The sequence below is a fragment of the Schistocerca americana genome, chromosome 4 (assembly GCF_021461395.2).
Source record: "Schistocerca americana isolate TAMUIC-IGC-003095 chromosome 4, iqSchAmer2.1, whole genome shotgun sequence".
Taxonomy (NCBI): domain Eukaryota; kingdom Metazoa; phylum Arthropoda; class Insecta; order Orthoptera; family Acrididae; genus Schistocerca; species Schistocerca americana.
Genome location: NC_060122.1, coordinates 852,373,999 through 852,391,624, shown reverse-complemented (window position 1 = coordinate 852,391,624; position 17,626 = coordinate 852,373,999). Strand labels below are relative to the sequence as shown.

Here is a 17,626-nt window from a genome sequence, read left to right as displayed (position 1 = left end):
TGCGCAATGTGGTGGCAACTGCATGTTGGTAGGTGGATTTGCAGGCAGAATTGCTGGACTCTGTCCCTTCTTGGTGGCAATGATGGATACCAATTCCAGAATTGTTCCAGCTATTTATCCATCCATCTGAGGCAGTGGAAAGTGGCAGAAAAAGCCTCTCTTGGAACCAGCACAATATACAACTTTTACTTGGCAGTGCACAGTTTAGTAGCTTGTCCTCGACTGACTCTTGGTTCCACCTTTTCTACCTAGGCCAACCACAATTAGCGCGCGCTACACAGTTCTTTTCCCGAGGGAAACTACAAGACGTTTTACATACTAAATAACTAAGAACCCTAAGTGAGGATCAGCAGTTTACATAACAGCAACCAAACACATTAAATAAAACAGAACATTTGCACATATTGACATTTCTACAATAAAATTATTCACACAGAAATTACAATTATACACAGTAAGTTTTGCTCCCTCCAAATGAGACAAAGAATTTAAATGACAGATATACTACATTGCATAGAATCAAACCACGACATCAAAGTTTTAACAAAGAAAGGAGTATACAATTTTATGTTATCGATTCAAACACATTTACAGATACTCAGTGTTATAACATTAAACCAAAGCAAAAGGCAAAATAAATCCATACAGCATTAGAGCTATGGTGTTACAGTACTCCAAGAAAATTTACATCCGAATCTGGACATATGAATATGCACTGTAAGCCGAATTATGCATTTTAGTATGGTTCATGAAATTCCGATGCTCTTGGAGTGTCCTCTGATGTCTTGTTTCTTTTATGACACAATGTAAGATCTTTTAATGTTTTACATGTGCGAACATATGGGCTTCCTGTGTCATCGTAGCTGCGCAAGCGCGGTGACGCCTGTTATCTGGCACTCTTTGGCAATTGCTGAAGTAACGTATTTCTAACAGATCGTGGGAAAATATTGCAAATGGTTGTTTGAAGAGCGTTACTTTCAAAGTAAATTTCCTTTTATGCAAGCTGAACGATGTGTAACAATGTACGATGAATTTCTTAAATCACAGAGCATTTGACTCTCATTTAAAAATCAACTCTTTGAGGATGACCATTTAGAAAAGTTTGAACCCAGAAGATCTGACATTTATGTTGTTATTAAAAATCTTACTGTCTCATTTGTGTGATGTATCTTAAAGTGTAACATGCACAAAAAAGATCAATATTATATATGGAAGCTTAGCTTCTCTTGCAACTTATAGATATTTGAGACCACTATTATATGTGAAAAGCTTTGATTTTCTTGTAGCAACACTATGTATATGTATATTAACTTTTCCAATTTGGGTATAAGCGCTACTTAACAGTGATATTGCTATTGGCTATCATCGGCAGGCGAGATCACATGACATGAGCTATGACTGATTTACAAAAGCACATTTAAATCTCGATTTCAGTGCTTCGGAAAGTAACGTGCAGTGTTCGGTGGAATTCAAATTTATACTTTCGTAATACGAAAATATGCAGTGTACATTTTGCTGCACATCAAAGATCTTTGCAAACCTCTTTTTTTTTATAATGAGTTTGGTTTTCTAAAGGGCCATGAAATTCTACGCCGGTGTATAAAACCATAACCATTCAAATGATTGATAAGTTTTACAGTTACGATGAAAAGTATACTGTCATTTGACATGGGAAAAGGGTATTTTCACCTGGTAGAAAATGTATTTTTAACTGGGAAATCCTGGGCCGTTTGCTGGGTTCCAGGGCACATAGGCTTCCAGGGAAACGAACTCGCTGATGCTGCTGCCGAGGACGCTTGCTCCCTTCCTCCTCCTGCTCGCTGTTCAGTGCCTCTGTGGGCTGTCACTTCATTTGTGGCCAGGAAGGCCATATGTTGGTCGGAGTCTCAGTGGCTGGAAGTGAGAAATAATGAACTGTATTCCATTAAGTCTTTAGTGCAACCGTGGATTAGCTCCTTCTGCTGGTGACGATGTGAAGAAGTAGCCCTTTCTCAGCTCAGAGTGGGACATTGGCCATTGACGCATAGATTCCTCTTACGTTGGGAGGAGCCCACAGCATGTCAGAGATGCAGGACTCGGGTGTCAGTATGACATATTTTAACTGAATGTGTTTTATATGGTGACCTGAGGGTTGAACTGGGTCTCCCACAGGATTTTCCCTCTATTTTAATTGATAACGAGACGAGTCTTGTTCGTGTCTTAAGATTTTGTGTTGTGTCTGGAATTCTTCCCAAAAATACTGGGTATGAGATCTTAATGTGTCACTGAGTTGCTGGGTCACATATTATTTCTAAGTCATCATCCAGCCACAGTTATTTGCCCCTTTTTTAACAGTATCTTTACAGGTATTTTATCCATGATTTTATTTAGTTATCCCACTGTGTCTTGCTGGTATTTTATTATGGGCTTTTCTGAAGCTCACCTTGTTGGGGTTGCTTTGATTCCTGTGATAGGATCAAACGTAGTTTTCCAGTTTATTGATCTCTTTCCTTCATCATCATCATCATCATCAAAGTGCTCCTTGGAGGAATTTGCGACTGCATGAGACAGTAGCGAGCCCATTGCTGTGCCATCTGTCATTTCATAATATTTGTCAGGGTACAAGAAGTACGTTGTTGTTAGAACATGACAGAACAACGTGACAATTCCAGGTGGAAACTGTTGAGCCAAAAGATCCAGCATGTCTTGTACTGGCCTCCTTGTAAAAAGTGACACCATGTCCAGAATAACTGTTACGTCATTTCGATGTATTTTCATTTTTCTTGAGCATTTCAACATATGTCAGCGTGTTTACAACATGATGTTCACAGTGACCCTGTTTTGGCACTAATAATTCTGCAAGATGTTTTGCCAGTCTGTAGTAGGCGAGCAGATTGCATTAACTGTAGGCCTAAGAAGAGTGTGTTTCTTATGTATCTTCGGCAGGCTATAAAGTCTGGGAGGTCTGGTGACATGAGGCATTAATTTCTTCACCACTTCATATGGTAAACCAGATTCTTTTAATAACTTCCCTATCTTCCTGACTATGGCCTGTTTCGGATCACGACTAACCTTCTGGTACCCTTCATCTACTGATAAATTTAGCATCTTCAGGTGGTAGTCTTCAGTAGCCGACAAAGGAAATGCCACCTTCGTTCTAAGCACTGGCTTTCCTGCCGTACTGTGGGGCAACGAGCGGCAAGTTAGGACGTGTTTTTCATGACATGTGGCTTGAGACCAGTGTTCTAGCTAAGAGATATGTTGCTCCCCGTTAAAGACAACATAGCTCTTCGTGTCCCTGGCGAGTGCAGCAGCATCTATATACACCAGACAATTCACACAGTTGCAGAGCATTGTACTGAACACAAGAGACATTTTAAGCAAAGGGAGCTTGACAAGTTGGCCATAGCGGAGCATTGCCTCGAAAATTGACACACAACTAAATTTAAGGACACAAGAGTCTGGGCTCATGCATCAACATACTGAGACTCCGTTATAAAAGAGGTGATTGAGATTAAAATGAACAGTAACAATTTCAACCGAGACCAGGGCTACACACTGAGTAGAGGATGGAGGAAGGCTTTGGAAATTGAAAGGAAGCAATGGTGGATGCTTAACACTTGTAGGGAGGCTGGGGCAGCAGTTTCAAACGTGGTGCCAGCCCCTCACGCCACCTGCCGGTCACTCGATCGCACGATGGGCCAGAGTTGCTGTGTGCTGCCCAACTTGGCTTCAACGCACACATTGTTTTGGCCCTCTATGATCAGTGCCAGTGGCTGTAATCGTAGGTATATAAGCGGGAAATAGTGCCAACCCCAGCAGTCAGAAGTTTTACTCCTGTTGACAATGGTGGAGCTAGTCATTGAAAGCTCAAGAATTTTATTTGAATTGACACACATTGAAAACCGAGACGATTTTATCCAGAAACGTTGCTGCCAGAAGGTTTCCCCATGATCTGAGTGAAGAGCAGTAAGGAGGTTGCAGAAGAATTCTTCAGCTTCATTGAACAGAAGGAGAAAATATTTTGAAAAGGATTGTTGCATTTGATGAAACCTGGAATACAAGATTTTGAACCAGAACTGAAGTTGTTGCCACAATGGAAAGGTCCTGACCCTCCACGCCTGGAAAAAAAAAAAAAAAAAAATCCACCACCAACAGTCAAAGGTGAAACTGATAAGTTTTTGCATATGACATAATGGGGCCATAGCTACAAATAGTACCCCAGGGGATGTCTGTAATAGGCATGTACTACAAGGTGTTTTTGCAAAAGGTTTTGCTCCCAAAAATTCATCAAAGAAGGCCTACGTTCTAGCAGCTGGTGTCCTCATGCAAGACCACATATTGCCCTACCAGCAAGAGAAATGCTTGACAAATATGGATGGGAAATACTTCCTCATCCACCATACAGTCCTGATATGAGCCCACCAGACTTTGATTTGTTTTCCAAATTGAAGGAACAACTCCATGGAAAACATTTTGATGCAGCTGATGAAGCCTCCAGTGAGGTGACTGAAGTAATCAGACAGCTCAACAATGAAATGGAGATTATATTGAAGGCCTGTAAATGTATTTTGTAAAATAAATTATTTTCTTCAATTCTATATTTCAGTGTGCAGAACTTGGGTGAAATGACCCTCATATGTAGAAGAAATAGAGATCTTTCACTCTGTGGAGACACTGAAACAAATGTGATGTACAGATATCCACATGAAGTCTCCTTGATTACCAAAGGCAATTAAAAAGTAATTATGAGATTTAGGTTGTTGCAGTTTGCAGCCTCATGTAACTAAAAAAATTAATACACTTCTACTTGGTCTCTTTTCATAACCCATAACTTGTGTAGATGGTTGTCAGTCTCTACCTGTGTGCGCACAAACACCTCTGCAGTGATGCAGACTGTTGCAGCCACAGTTCTTATGCCAAGGTCACATACAGATGAGTCATACACAGTATGTTCCACATAGCCCCAGAGGAAGAAATCTGGAGGGGATACGTCTGGAGATTGCAGTTGATCCATCACATCCTGTCTATTGCTGTGGATATGTTCAGTCCAGGAAGCCATGAACATGTATCCTCCAGTAATGTGATGCAGTCCTGGTGGTAGATCACATTTGGCTGGAGAAGAAGCAGCTGAGGGACAACAAAGTTCAGATAGTCAGTTTCTGTTAACGTGTGCTTGATTAAGAAATATGGTCTCATCTGTGCTACCTTTCATCAGTGCACGCCACACATTCACTTTTACACTATCTCCGATAAGTTCCTGAAAACAGTGTGGGTTTTCTGAACCCCAGATGCAAGTGCTGTGCCTATTAACCTTCCCACGTGTGTGGAAGGTTGCTTCATCAGAGGATGAAACATTTTGTATACAGTTGGCTTTGCCTAACCCGATTCAGCACCTTAATAGCAAATACATGGCAAAGGTGAAAGTCATCTTGGTTCAATTCTTGCACAATTTGGAATCTGAAAGGCTAAAAGTGAAGTCATTGATGCAGCATCTTGTAAATTGGTGAATGAGGGATGTTTCACTCTTGTGATGCTCTGCAAACTGACTGTGATTGGCTTCTTTGGAAGGTCTCTCTGGTGTGCTCTGCCATTTTATCAGATGCTCATTTTCTGCCATAACATGACTATCTGCTTACACTCCCAGGGGCTGGGAACTTGTCATACCGAGCCTTAATTGTCGTAATGCCTGGTGGCTCCCTTTGAAATTCACGTCGGAAAAATCTTGTGACAGCAAAGAGCGATTTCTTTTCCATGTGACATACCGTGTATTGGAGTGTCTTGGGGAGTAGACATTTCTGGTAATTATTTTGAGTTATTTTATTCATTTTTATTCACCCAGAGATCATCTAACAATGATATAGTACTTGTTGTGGTAATACAACAAAACTAAGAAGCTCAGTATACACAGAATACAAGCTCTCGGAGGATAGGACAGGTGATTGATGGTAGCCTTGAGGAAGCTACTGTCCTGGCATTTGCCTGAAGTGTTGTAGGAAAAACAAGAGAAAACCAAAATGAGAATGGCTTTGCACAGTGAACTTCAACCTCCTGAATATGAGGTTAATGTCTTTACAGCTTGTGACGAAGCAAGCTGGGATATTTTTACTTCCCCTCTTGTTTTGCCATCTGACAAATTAAAAATTCATTCTTCAATTTTAACAAGTTAACATTAACATACGTGAATATTATCTGCATTTCCATAAAAGAGAAATGTTGGCCCCTCAGTTTTAAAGAAGATAACACCAGGTCTAATTTCAAGCTTAGTTTTATGTATATAATTGATTTTCTAATGATTGATTTTCTAATTTTAACTATTTCTAGTTAGTATCTTCTGTTATTGGGTGAAATCAGTAATCGTTTTGTAACTTAAATTCTATTGTTGACTTATTAACAAATATAGATTCTGTACTAGTTATAAGCATTTGGAGGAACAACTAAAAGTATTCTTAAAGTATTTATTTGGCTCTGTTCAAAAACATGTTAGCAAAGCCAGACCTTTATTAATTCCAAAGTAATTAACAGTTTTGTCAGAAGTATTGTTTAAGTAACTATACTTGTTAATTTCATCATTTAAACAAATAATTTGGCCTAACTCTTGAAGTAGAAGAAACTGTTAAAAAGCCGTAATTTTTTGATGCATTGAGTTAATTTAATAAGTTAAGTTTTAATTGTAATTTCTGTAAATTTAACTTTAAACATTGCATAGTTTCAGTACCTATTATTGTGATGATATGTAAGGGCCCAATTTTTGGTCCCAAGACAGTCAGTCCATGACCAAGTTTCAGACGAGGATTGTGTGTTGGTTAGAACGACGACAGTGCATCAACTTAACAGCGAAATAAATGTTACACTAATAGGCCATGTGTTAAAGCAATGACAGCATCTATTCCATACATACTTGATTATTCCGAAAAAACTGTGAATTTGTGGTTATGTTTTTACTGCTCATTAATGTTCAACAGTAAACTATTGTAGCAGTATGTGGATGTTCACCTGCAAACTATTAATGAGGCTTATGGAAAGTTAAACAATAATGCATTGGCCATATTAAATGTGTATATGAGAGGTTGTGAAAAATGAAAGTAAACATCTGTGAAACGTATCTGTGCACCTGTCGACTACATTATTTACTGTAGTCATTGTTCAAATTACAAACCCTATTTTTCAGCCAGTGTAGCAACGCAGTACATTGACACTGAGGACAACAAACGAAGAAATAAAAGTAGGTGAACCGCTACAAGCTGAAGTACCTCATACAGTTGGTACCTGTGTACAATGTTTTTAGATTTGCATACAACCAGGGGACCCATGGGAAACTTTCGCACTTTTATAGTTTTAAATCAAGAATTTATGATTCAAGGGGTGTGAGGAAAGTAATGACTGTTTTTTTATCTATCAGAGTTTTTATTTTTTCAAACAACAATATTGTCCCCTTGAAAGTATTTCTCTTCTTCCCTTCAGCAGCTGTAGACTGGTGGAGTCGTCAATCCCAGTCTTGATAGTAGTGATGAGAGGCTTCCCGTGGTAGGGTCTTTAACATGTCACTCGCATTCTTTTGAATGTTCTCGAGAGTCCCAAAATATATCCGTTTAAGACATTTGTCAATTTTGGGAAAAGAAAACGTCACGAGGTCTCAAATCATTGAATGGGGGGTGTGGAACAACAGGAATATCTTTCGCGGTCAAAAATTCCCTGAGTCTCACGTGGATGTCTTTGCAAAACACTTGGCTGGCATTTGTCCTGTGGGAATAAATTATTTATGCATGATACCCCGACTGTCAAAAAAGCAAATCGGCATTGTTTTGATCTTTGATTTGCTCATTCGAGCTTGCTTTGCCTGAGATGATGTCTGATTGTGCCACTTCTCACTTTGCCACCTTATCTCAGGATCGTAATAAAAAATGCAGCATTCATCACCTGTGGTCACATGAATGAACCACTCGTGCTCATTGTCAATCCTCTCAAGATTATCAACACATGTTTCATTGATTGCCTTTCTGCTCGGTTGTGAGGTTTTGCGGCATAATTTTGGCCAAAACTGTGGTCAAAATTTGATGTACAGTGAAAGTGTTTAACAGGTCATCCACCGTGCTTATTGTTAAACATCAGTGTGATCTCACAAGAGCATACACCTGTTTGTTGTTTTTTGAAGTTTGAAGTCTCCCTGAGAGAGGCTCATCTTCACTATGTTCTCTGCCTTCCAAAAATGATTTGTGCCAGTGAAACACTTGCGCTCTTGATATAAGGAATGTTCCCCATAGGCCTGTTTCTCAATTTTTCAAAGCTCACACTCACAGATTCGCCGAATTTAGCACAAAAATTGATGGCATAATGTTCCTCTAAATTCTGCTGTTCCATTCTCGTAGCACACAATAAAAACAACTTGAGTGATGGCCCTTTCGAAAATCATGTGATGGCTGTATGGAGCTGAAACCCATACTGAGTATCTGGAAGGGATGAACACACTGGTCTGCACTAGAAGAACAGCAAAGCATTGTCAGATCGCACACGGTGTCGTCAGTCTTATTACTTTTCTCTCACACATTTCCATACACATAATTTTAAACAAAATTCTTTACAGAGCACTACACTTCCTTGTTGTGAACAATACTTCACGTCAGAATGTAATGTTCGTGTACTTTTTGTTTTTTATTTTTTTAAAGGATATAAAAAAGTTAGTTGATTTAGTCACCAGTGAAAAGGCTGCATACAATTGATCACAACCCAAGACGGGATTTGGTAAATACAGTCCCAGTATTTGAAGTGTTTGCCCCTGTGATTTGTTTGTAGCGATCGCAAATGCAGTTTTAATAGACAACTGTCTACTTGTCAGTTGAAAAGGCATGTTTGTTTGTGTGAAATTTATCCGTGGTATTACAACAGTTTTCCCAGTGTCAATGAGCTGAATATTAATCGGAAATAAGTTGAGTTGTTTTACAACCATGTGTGATCCATTGACTAAGCCCTGTCTAGTGTTCAGGTTTCTTATCAGCAGCGCAATAGTGTTTTTCTTTAGTATAAGTTAATGTGGTGGTAATCCTGATGGATCTAATCAGTGTAAGAATTCTACAGGACGTTTGTCATTTTGGAAAATATGTTCGTTTAGAAAAGTCAGTTTGTATGTTTGGCAGAGATGGACTATGATAGTGGTCATGGTTATTGTCTGACAGTGCTGTATGCAAATTGTCCAGTTAAGAAGTATTTTAAAACAAATAAAATAATCCAGAATCAAATTCACCCTTTTTCTGAGTCTCTCAAGGACATTTTTGTAAAACAATTGGTTGACAGTGTGTCCTGGATGAACAAATTCTTTATGCATCATATCCCAAGTGTCAAAAAAACAAATCAGTCCTTCCCCCAGGCTGTGGCCAAGCCATGTCTCCACAGTATCCTTTCTCTTCAGTAGAGCACTTGCCTGCAAAAGGCAAAGGTCCCGAGTTCGAGAGTCTCGGTCTGGCACACAATTTTAATCTTCCAGGAAGTTTCAAATAAAATACTACTTGTAATAAGGTAATATGAAAAAGGAGTCAGTTATTCATGAATAATCACTGAGCTTCATGAAGTACAGGTATGATGCCCTTTTGCCTGTGGTAAGTTAAAAGTCTCTTTTATGTTACAATTTTCCACAAATAGTAAGTTTTAGTGCAAAATCGATATGTGATATCAGAAGCCGGTTAGAAAACCTTTCTAGCGATACATGATACATCCCTGTATGATTAGTATGTGGTGAGAAAAAGGGGTATTGACTTGAGAAATAATATATATTGATTCACATTATCGCCGCACACAGTTAGGATACCCACTGATGTCTTCTGGCAATGAAGATGCTGCTGTGCCCCTTGCACTAACTTCAATCTGTTCGGGAAACTAACACAAGGGCTGCAAACATCCAACTACGCTCCATGTAAATCTTCCTGTCCTTTCCTTGACCACCTGAATGTTCGCCTCACCTCATTAGCCGAGCGGTCAGCACAACGCAAGTGCCATGCAATGGGGCCCGGATTCGATTCCGGCTGGGTTGGAGGTTTTCTCCTCTCAGGGACGTTGTGTTGTCTTCATCATCATCATCATCATCATCATCATATCGTCCCCACCAACATGCAACTCGCCAAATTGGCGTCAACTCAAAAGACTTGTACCAGGTGTCAGGTCTACCCGACGGGAGGGCCTAGCCACATGACATTTCATTTTACCATCTGAATAACTGAGTCCGCATCCACCCCAGGATGAGTGATGATGTACTCAGGAGAATGATGGTACATTACTATCATGCAATTTAGAACTTGACATTTGATTTTCTTGTGGAAGCAATGAACTGTGAATATGTATTGAAATGAAACAGGGTGTTGTAGTTATCCCCTTTCATTATCAACCACTTATCTCAGTCTTCCAAGTAGTCTATATTTGTGTAGTATGAATTACTTATGAAAAATGTCTTAGCTGCCTTCTTGAAGAGATACATACTAGTAATCTAGCTGCCTTCTTGAACAGATATATATATTAGTAATCTCGTTCATTTCCTTGGGCAGTGTATTACGCAATCCTATTCCATAACAGAAAATGTTGTTTTAAGTTTTTTGTTTCTTTTTCCTTGGCAAATGTTAGCCCAAACTGGCTCTTGTTCCATGATTATGTATTGAACCACTAGTGAAATACTTGGTAGTGTTTTCCCTGATAAGTGCTGCAGATTGGTAGATAGAGGTACTCACTCGGTGCAGGAAGGATGGCCAGTTTTTAGACGCAAGGGTGGTTTGATAAGTCTGGTAAAAAGTGAGAAAAAAATGTTGTTATATGAGATATGCTGTTGGTCTAGTGATCCCCCAGGTATTTCATCCCATTGGAGAAATAGATTATGTCAAACTCTGCAAAATACTTGTTGACTGCAACTATCACTGCCTCATTAATTGAAACTTTCTTCCCAGCAAGCCATTATTTCAAGTCAAGGAACGGGAAGAAGTGAGTTGAATAGGGCAGATGAGGAACCAGTTCAAAGCCCAACTCAAGCACTTTTGCCATTGTTATCGCTGATGTATGGGACCCGCCAGGTTAGCCGAGAGCACTAACGCGCTGCTCCCTGGACTCGGGTAGGCATGCCAGCCCCGGATTGAATCCGCCTAGCGTATTAACGATGGGGGCCGGTGTGCTGGCCAGCCTGAATGTGTTTTTTAGGCAGTTTTCCACATCCCCCTAGGTGAATACCAGGCTGGTCCCCATGTCCCGCCTCAGTTACACGGCTCGCAGACATCTGAACACTTTCGCACTGTTTCATGGATTACACTCGTTGCAGACAGTTGGGGTACACTAATTCCATCCCTGGAGGTACGGGGTGGTGGCAGGAAGGGCACTTGGCTACCCCTTACACTAACATTGCCACATCCGATTAACCATGCCGACCCTGCATATCTGCGGGAAAAAAGGCGCAAGCAAAAGAAAGAAAGAAAGAAAGAAAGAAAGATCGCTAATGTATGGGGTGGTGCATTAGCCAGATGAAAGAGCACTTTTTTGCATGCCAACCTAGGTCTTTATTCAGCCAGTGCACATTTCAAATGAACCAACAATGAAGCATAATGTGGTCCAGTAATGGTTGTGTCTTTTTCTAGGTAATCCATAAGGAATGTTCCTTGGGAATCCCAAAAGATAGTTGCTATAACTTTACCAGGTGACAAATGGTCTTTGCTTTCTTCTATGCGCTTTCACCGGCTGTTGGCCATTTGCTTTCACTGCCATTCCAGATTGTATACCAGCCATGTTCGTTTCAGAGTATGGTGATGCGATAGCTTGATATTTAGCAATTATATACAACTACTCACTCGTGGAAAGTTCTGTACCTAAAGACTGGAAAATTACTCAAGTCACACCAATACCCAAAACGGGAAATAGGAGTAATTCACTGAATTACAGGCCCATGTCATTAACATCGATTTGCAGTAGGGTTCTGGAAGATATACTGTATTCGAACATTATGAATTACCTCGAAGGAAACAATTTATTGACACACAGTCAGCACTGATTCAGGAAACACTGTTCTTGTGAAACACAACTAGATATTTATACTCGTGATGTAATGAGCGCTATTAACAGGCGATGTCAAATTGATCCCATATTTTTAAATTTCCAGGAGGCTTTCAACACCATTCCTCACAAGCATCTTCTAACTAAACTGCGTGCTTATGGGATATCGCCTCAGTTGTGCGACTGGATTCGTGATTTCCTGTCAGAAAGGTCACAATTCGCAGTAATACATGAAAAGTCATCGAGTAAAACAGACATAATATCTGCCATTCCCCAGGGAAGTTTTATAGGCCCTCTATTGTTCCTGATATATATTAATGACATAGGAGACAATCTGAGTAGCCCTCTTAGATTATTTGCAGATGATGCTGTCATTTACCGTCTTGTAAAGTCACTAGATGACCAAAATGAATTGCAAAATGATTTAGATAAGATATCTGTGCGGTGCGAAAAGTTTCAATTGACCCTCAATAAAGAAAAGTGTGAAGGTATTCACATGAGTACTAAAAGAAATCCATTAAATTTCGATTGGGCAACAAATCACACAAATCTGAAGGCTACTTAGGGATTATAATTACAAGTATCCTAAATTGGAATGATCACATTGATAATGTTGTGGCTAGAGCAAATCAAAGACTGCAAATCATTGGCAGAACACTTAGAAGGTGCAACAGATCTACTAAAGAAACTGCTTGTGCCACACCTGTCGTCCCCCCCCCCCCCCCCCTCCCCCCCCCCCCCCCCCCCCCCCCACCAATTCAGTTCACAATTGTATTCATTGAGTATTGCTGTGTGGCATGGGATCAGCATCAGGTGGGACTGACAGATGGCATTGAAAAAGTTCAAAGAAGGGTGGCTCGTTTTGTATTATCACTAAATAGGGGACATAGTGTCACAGACATGATATGTGGAAATCATTGGGAACGTCTTTTTTAATTGGGAAGGGATCTTCTCATAAAATTTCAATCACCAGTTTTCTCCTCCGATTGCGAAAACATTCTGTTGGCACCTACCTACAGAGGGAGAAATGATCATCACGATAAAATTAGAGAAATCGGGCCTCACACAGGAAAATTTAAGTGCTTATTTTCCCGTGCACCATTCGAGAGTGGAACGGTAGAGACAGCTTGAAGGTGGTTCGTTGAACCCTCTGCCAGACACTTAATTGTGAATAGCAGAGTAATCGCGTAGATGTAGATGCAGATTTGCAGTGCTTACAAAATATTTGGTTGATTATTATGGATGGCCAAAACAACACACACTTTGTAAGCACTGTGGCTTCATCGACTCTGCACTTGCTTTCTATTACTCTTGGAGAAGTGAAGTCTTGTCTGTGACTGACGCTCTTGTTACCAATATTATTATCTTTTATGCGTGCATGTTTACTCTGCAGAGTAAAGTGTGTTAAAATTCTTGCAATTGACTCCCCTTGAGAATGGCTGAAAGGTTGTCAGCCAAATTATTGGTACACCAGTTAATAACATTCCGGATGCACTCCCAAAAAATGATGTATTATTGAAAGTGTTGTCTGTTTTGATAGAACTTGGGACAAGTGAAGACATAATGGTTGGTTGTTGTAGCCACACATGTCTAATTTCTGAGCTGTAGATGAAACAAATGAGATGGAAAGCTGCCATGGTTAAATCCCATCTGAGTGAAACTTCCTGGCAGATTAAAACTGTGTGCCCGACCGAGACTCAAACTCGGGACCTTTGCCTTTCGCGGGCAAGTGCTCTACCAAGTAGGCTACCGAAGCACGACTCACGCCCGGTACTCACAGCTTTACTTCTACCAGTACCTCGTCTCCTGCCTTCCAAACTGAGTGATTATACAGATGGCTCTGTGATGTACCAACATGTTATGAAACCTTAAGAAGCAGGGTATATGGGGCTGTATCCAACCATAATATTTTCTTTTATTTACAACTGATGTTTGCCATTCCTCTTCCCACTAGAATCTGACTTCCATTTCTACTTGATGTAAGAGGTCCGTGATTGGTATCTGAAAATCTACGTAAGCTCCAGGTGTACAAGCAGCAGTTTTCCAGTCCAACTGGTCTACAATTTCGCTTTGCAAAATACCTGCTTCAGCTTTTATCCTCGAGAGCATTTTGTTATTTTCTGAACTGTGTCATTAACAAGTTTATTGCTTTGTTTATGCCAGTTCTTGCTCCCTGTGACCCTGAGAATGCTTTTTGAATCAGAAATAATCAAAATTCTTTTGTCGTTTGTTAAAGTATGTGGAGGTCTCCGTGGTTGCCACTGCTTCTGTTGCACAAGAAAAGTTTGATAATGGAAGCTTATGCTGATTGTAGTTACCTGTTTTTGGACACCAGAGAGCACACCCAATGTTACCTTTTTCACAGAGGTAAGAACTGGCTGTCAGGTTAAGGTTGCTCCAAGCGTGTACACTAAATTTCAAATAAAATACCGGAGCAGAGGATGTGTAGAGGCGAAAAGGCAGTTCATATGTAGGAAGTCTTCACATTGTTATGATACTTTTGGATAGATTTTTCAACATATGAAAAGTACTAAAAAATTCTGGGGATCACTGTAATGTTTTGTTATCGAAAAGAGCTTGTAGTATTCCACATTTCTTAATTACTGGATCAATTGTTGGCACTGTACTTCCCTGTATATATTTGCCTGCAAGCTCATTGCTGCATAAAATGAGAGGCATTTCCAGTGCCCCTACTTATAGTGTGTTTGTAGGATTTGATCTCATTGCCCCAAGGCAAGTCCAGATGCAGCTGTATTGTAAAGTTAACAATTAGAAGAAAGTGTTAGGAATGGAATTGATGTAAGAAGTCCAGCTTATCCTGGAATTGAACCACATTCCCAAGAATTTGCCTGATGGTTTAGCACGGAATGACTAATTCCTTGTGTGAATTTCATTATGGTTCACATTTTGTCTCGAACAAATAATAACCGAAGACTTCACAGAAGATATTTCAGGGCCATTTGCATTTGTAAAATTGTCCTCTTCTATTACTACCTGCTATCAGATTGCTGACTGTAGAATCCTCTATGGAATCAGATCGGTATAAGCACATATCAGCAGCATACTGCAGTATAGAAAAATTTAGAGGAATTGTTTCTTTTAGAGTGTTGTCACGGTTTATCCTAAAAAAGGCCTCGTCGTCCTATCCGTGACAACAGGTGTTTGACCGTGTGTGGCTCCACACCCACCTCCTATACCGTCACTTACGAACTCCACCGACCTCCCTTTCCCAGAACTGTTGGCGACGACCGTACAGAGTGTAGCCCAGCTCCTGATAGTCCCCGTGGGCACCAGTTCAGTGTACACCTAGCCAGCAGTCGTCAGTGCTATTGCTATCTCCAGCTCTGCGTAGATTCACTGTACGTCGCTGCCAAGATGAGGCCGATTGTGCCGCCAGAGGAGCTCGACCGTGTTCAAGTTGGTGCCATAAGTTAGGGAGTCTGTCTTACTCAAGTAACTACATATGATGTATGCCTCGTCCCTACCCAAGATGTTCCCTGCCCCACCCACTGTCACAACCTGATCGTCTTTTGTGAAGTACTCGCACAAAGGCCGTAAACCCTCAGTTGCCTTGATTTAGCTCAGCACTAAGATTGAGAATGCTTGTGACCTGATACCCCTCCCCTAACGTCTGTGAATGAGGGTCTACACGTCTGCAATGACTGCAACTGAGCAGAAGTACTCTCTTCTTCCTGACATTGTTGCTCTTCCTATTCCTGCTAGTCATGGTCAGAGTCTTCTACATATTTCTTACTGCTACTCTTTAACTTGAGTCTCCTTCCCGTCAGCTCCCCCAGCTGGAATCTGTTGCTGATGGACAACACAAAACTGTCAGACTGCATGCTCCCCCCCTGCTAGCTATCCTACCGCCTGCCTGTTCCCAATGCCACTGCCTGAATTTTTTTTAATTTTGTGTTTATTAAATTCCGTACATCACCTTAGTGTATATGTTTGTGATAAAAAAATGACTGATTTGTGATAGTTCTTAAGTTTATGTACCAACATGAACGCAAATGAGACTGAATAATGAAATTCTGTTCATGTGGACAGTAATGCACATTACTGCAGTGCTTAACAGATATTGCATTTTTATTTAATTTTTTAAAATTCACGTTTTTTGTAATGTTTTGATTTACAGATGCTGCTTTCAAAATTTGTGTACGAAGGTGGAACCGAGTTGTTGCCATCATTATTTGTTCCACACATGAAGATGCTCTGCAGTCTGGCATCGACACCAAAAGCAGCCCGCTATGCGTTCAGTTACTTGAAAAATAATTCTGCGAGCAATGTGTCATGGAATCACTTTTTCAAATCCCTTGAAAGGTTTGTACTTGCTGAATAATGGTGATGGATTTGCATGCACAGCTAGTAATTGTACTCATATCTGTAATTAGAAACCCTGAAAATTAAAGCACCAGACAGGAATAAATCATCTCTGACACCCACATGTTACTTTTCCTACTTTGTTTTTTCCTTTTTGTGCCATTATTATAATGTGTTTTCAGGTAACTTGTTATGATATTTATTTTGATAATAATACGGGATGACATATAGGAGGTTTCAAAATAAACTTTTATCTGTAGAATTTACTTGAATATTTTAAAAGTTCTGCTCAGTTTGTGGCTTCACTTGGAATGTTGACCAGAATCAGGAGAGCTTAGAAATTTGTCAAGAGTTTCATGACAAGGTTTGCAATGACTTTACTTTTTGGTTCGGTTGCTGCATAGATTGAGTTTATCTGGGCACAAAGTAATAATCACTACAGAGACTGAAGGAAGCAGAGTACTGTTGGAGTCTTCTTTAGTGCCCTGAGGATTATTCATTGCATTTACTGTCCTTCCACAGTGTTGATCTTTGTTTGCAGCTATGTTTAGCAGCAAGCGCAAGAAAGTATGTGATTTGAGTTGGTGTCTTAGATGTGATGTCATTTGTTCTTGTCAGTATGAGTGTGTGCCCCATCCCCAGATAACACAGCCTCAAGTGGCTTGGTTTTCTTTTTTATACTGAAACTGGTGTAAAAATATTGAATGCCTCTGGCAGTTGAAGAGATTTGTAAGCTTTATGGTGAAGCACATCTGTTGTGTCTTTAGTTCATTACAGAGATGTGTTATTGCATAAATTTTCTTTCGCCAGGTACTTCTGGGAGATTTGATTTCTTATTTTCCTGACGTATAATGATTTTAAGGGGACCACACCCTGCCTATCTAACCCATGTTAATTTAGGCAAGTATTTGACCCATTTCTGAAAAAAACTGATGCAGACCTTAATATTTTTACTGTATGTTACATCATTCTAATAGTCAACTGTACTAAAACCTACTTTATCCATTTTATAGTTTTTAAGAAATGCTTTTTTAAATTGATTAACAAAATATATTAATTTTTTTCTGCAGAAAATATTTTTTTTAAACTTCCTAATGGGGGAATATTAATGAGTGTAGTACCAGAGGTGGCTTTTTATGTTATGCAGAGTCTCTGAAAATTTCATTCATTTATCTATGATAGTTTCTGATATAATGAGGCATGTGTACTGAAAATTTTAGTTTGCGGGAAATTGACTTTAAAGAAAAAACTTTAAAAATTTGTTACTTACAGTTAATTAAAACTGTCCTGCTGCATATGATGGCCCTTC

The 17,626-nt window shown here is 39.8% G+C and overlaps 1 protein-coding gene across 1 annotated transcript in view; it reads left to right on the top strand.

Annotated features, from left to right (window-relative positions):
* The window catches only part of LOC124612680 (nuclear pore complex protein Nup205), a 314,008-nt gene that overhangs the window by 122,044 nt on the left and 174,338 nt on the right, over positions 1–17,626 (top strand). The window contains exon 11 of the mRNA XM_047141009.1: positions 16,133–16,317. Within this exon, the coding sequence (XP_046996965.1) occupies positions 16,133–16,317 (185 nt within the window). The remainder of the gene's footprint in view (positions 1–16,132; positions 16,318–17,626) is intronic.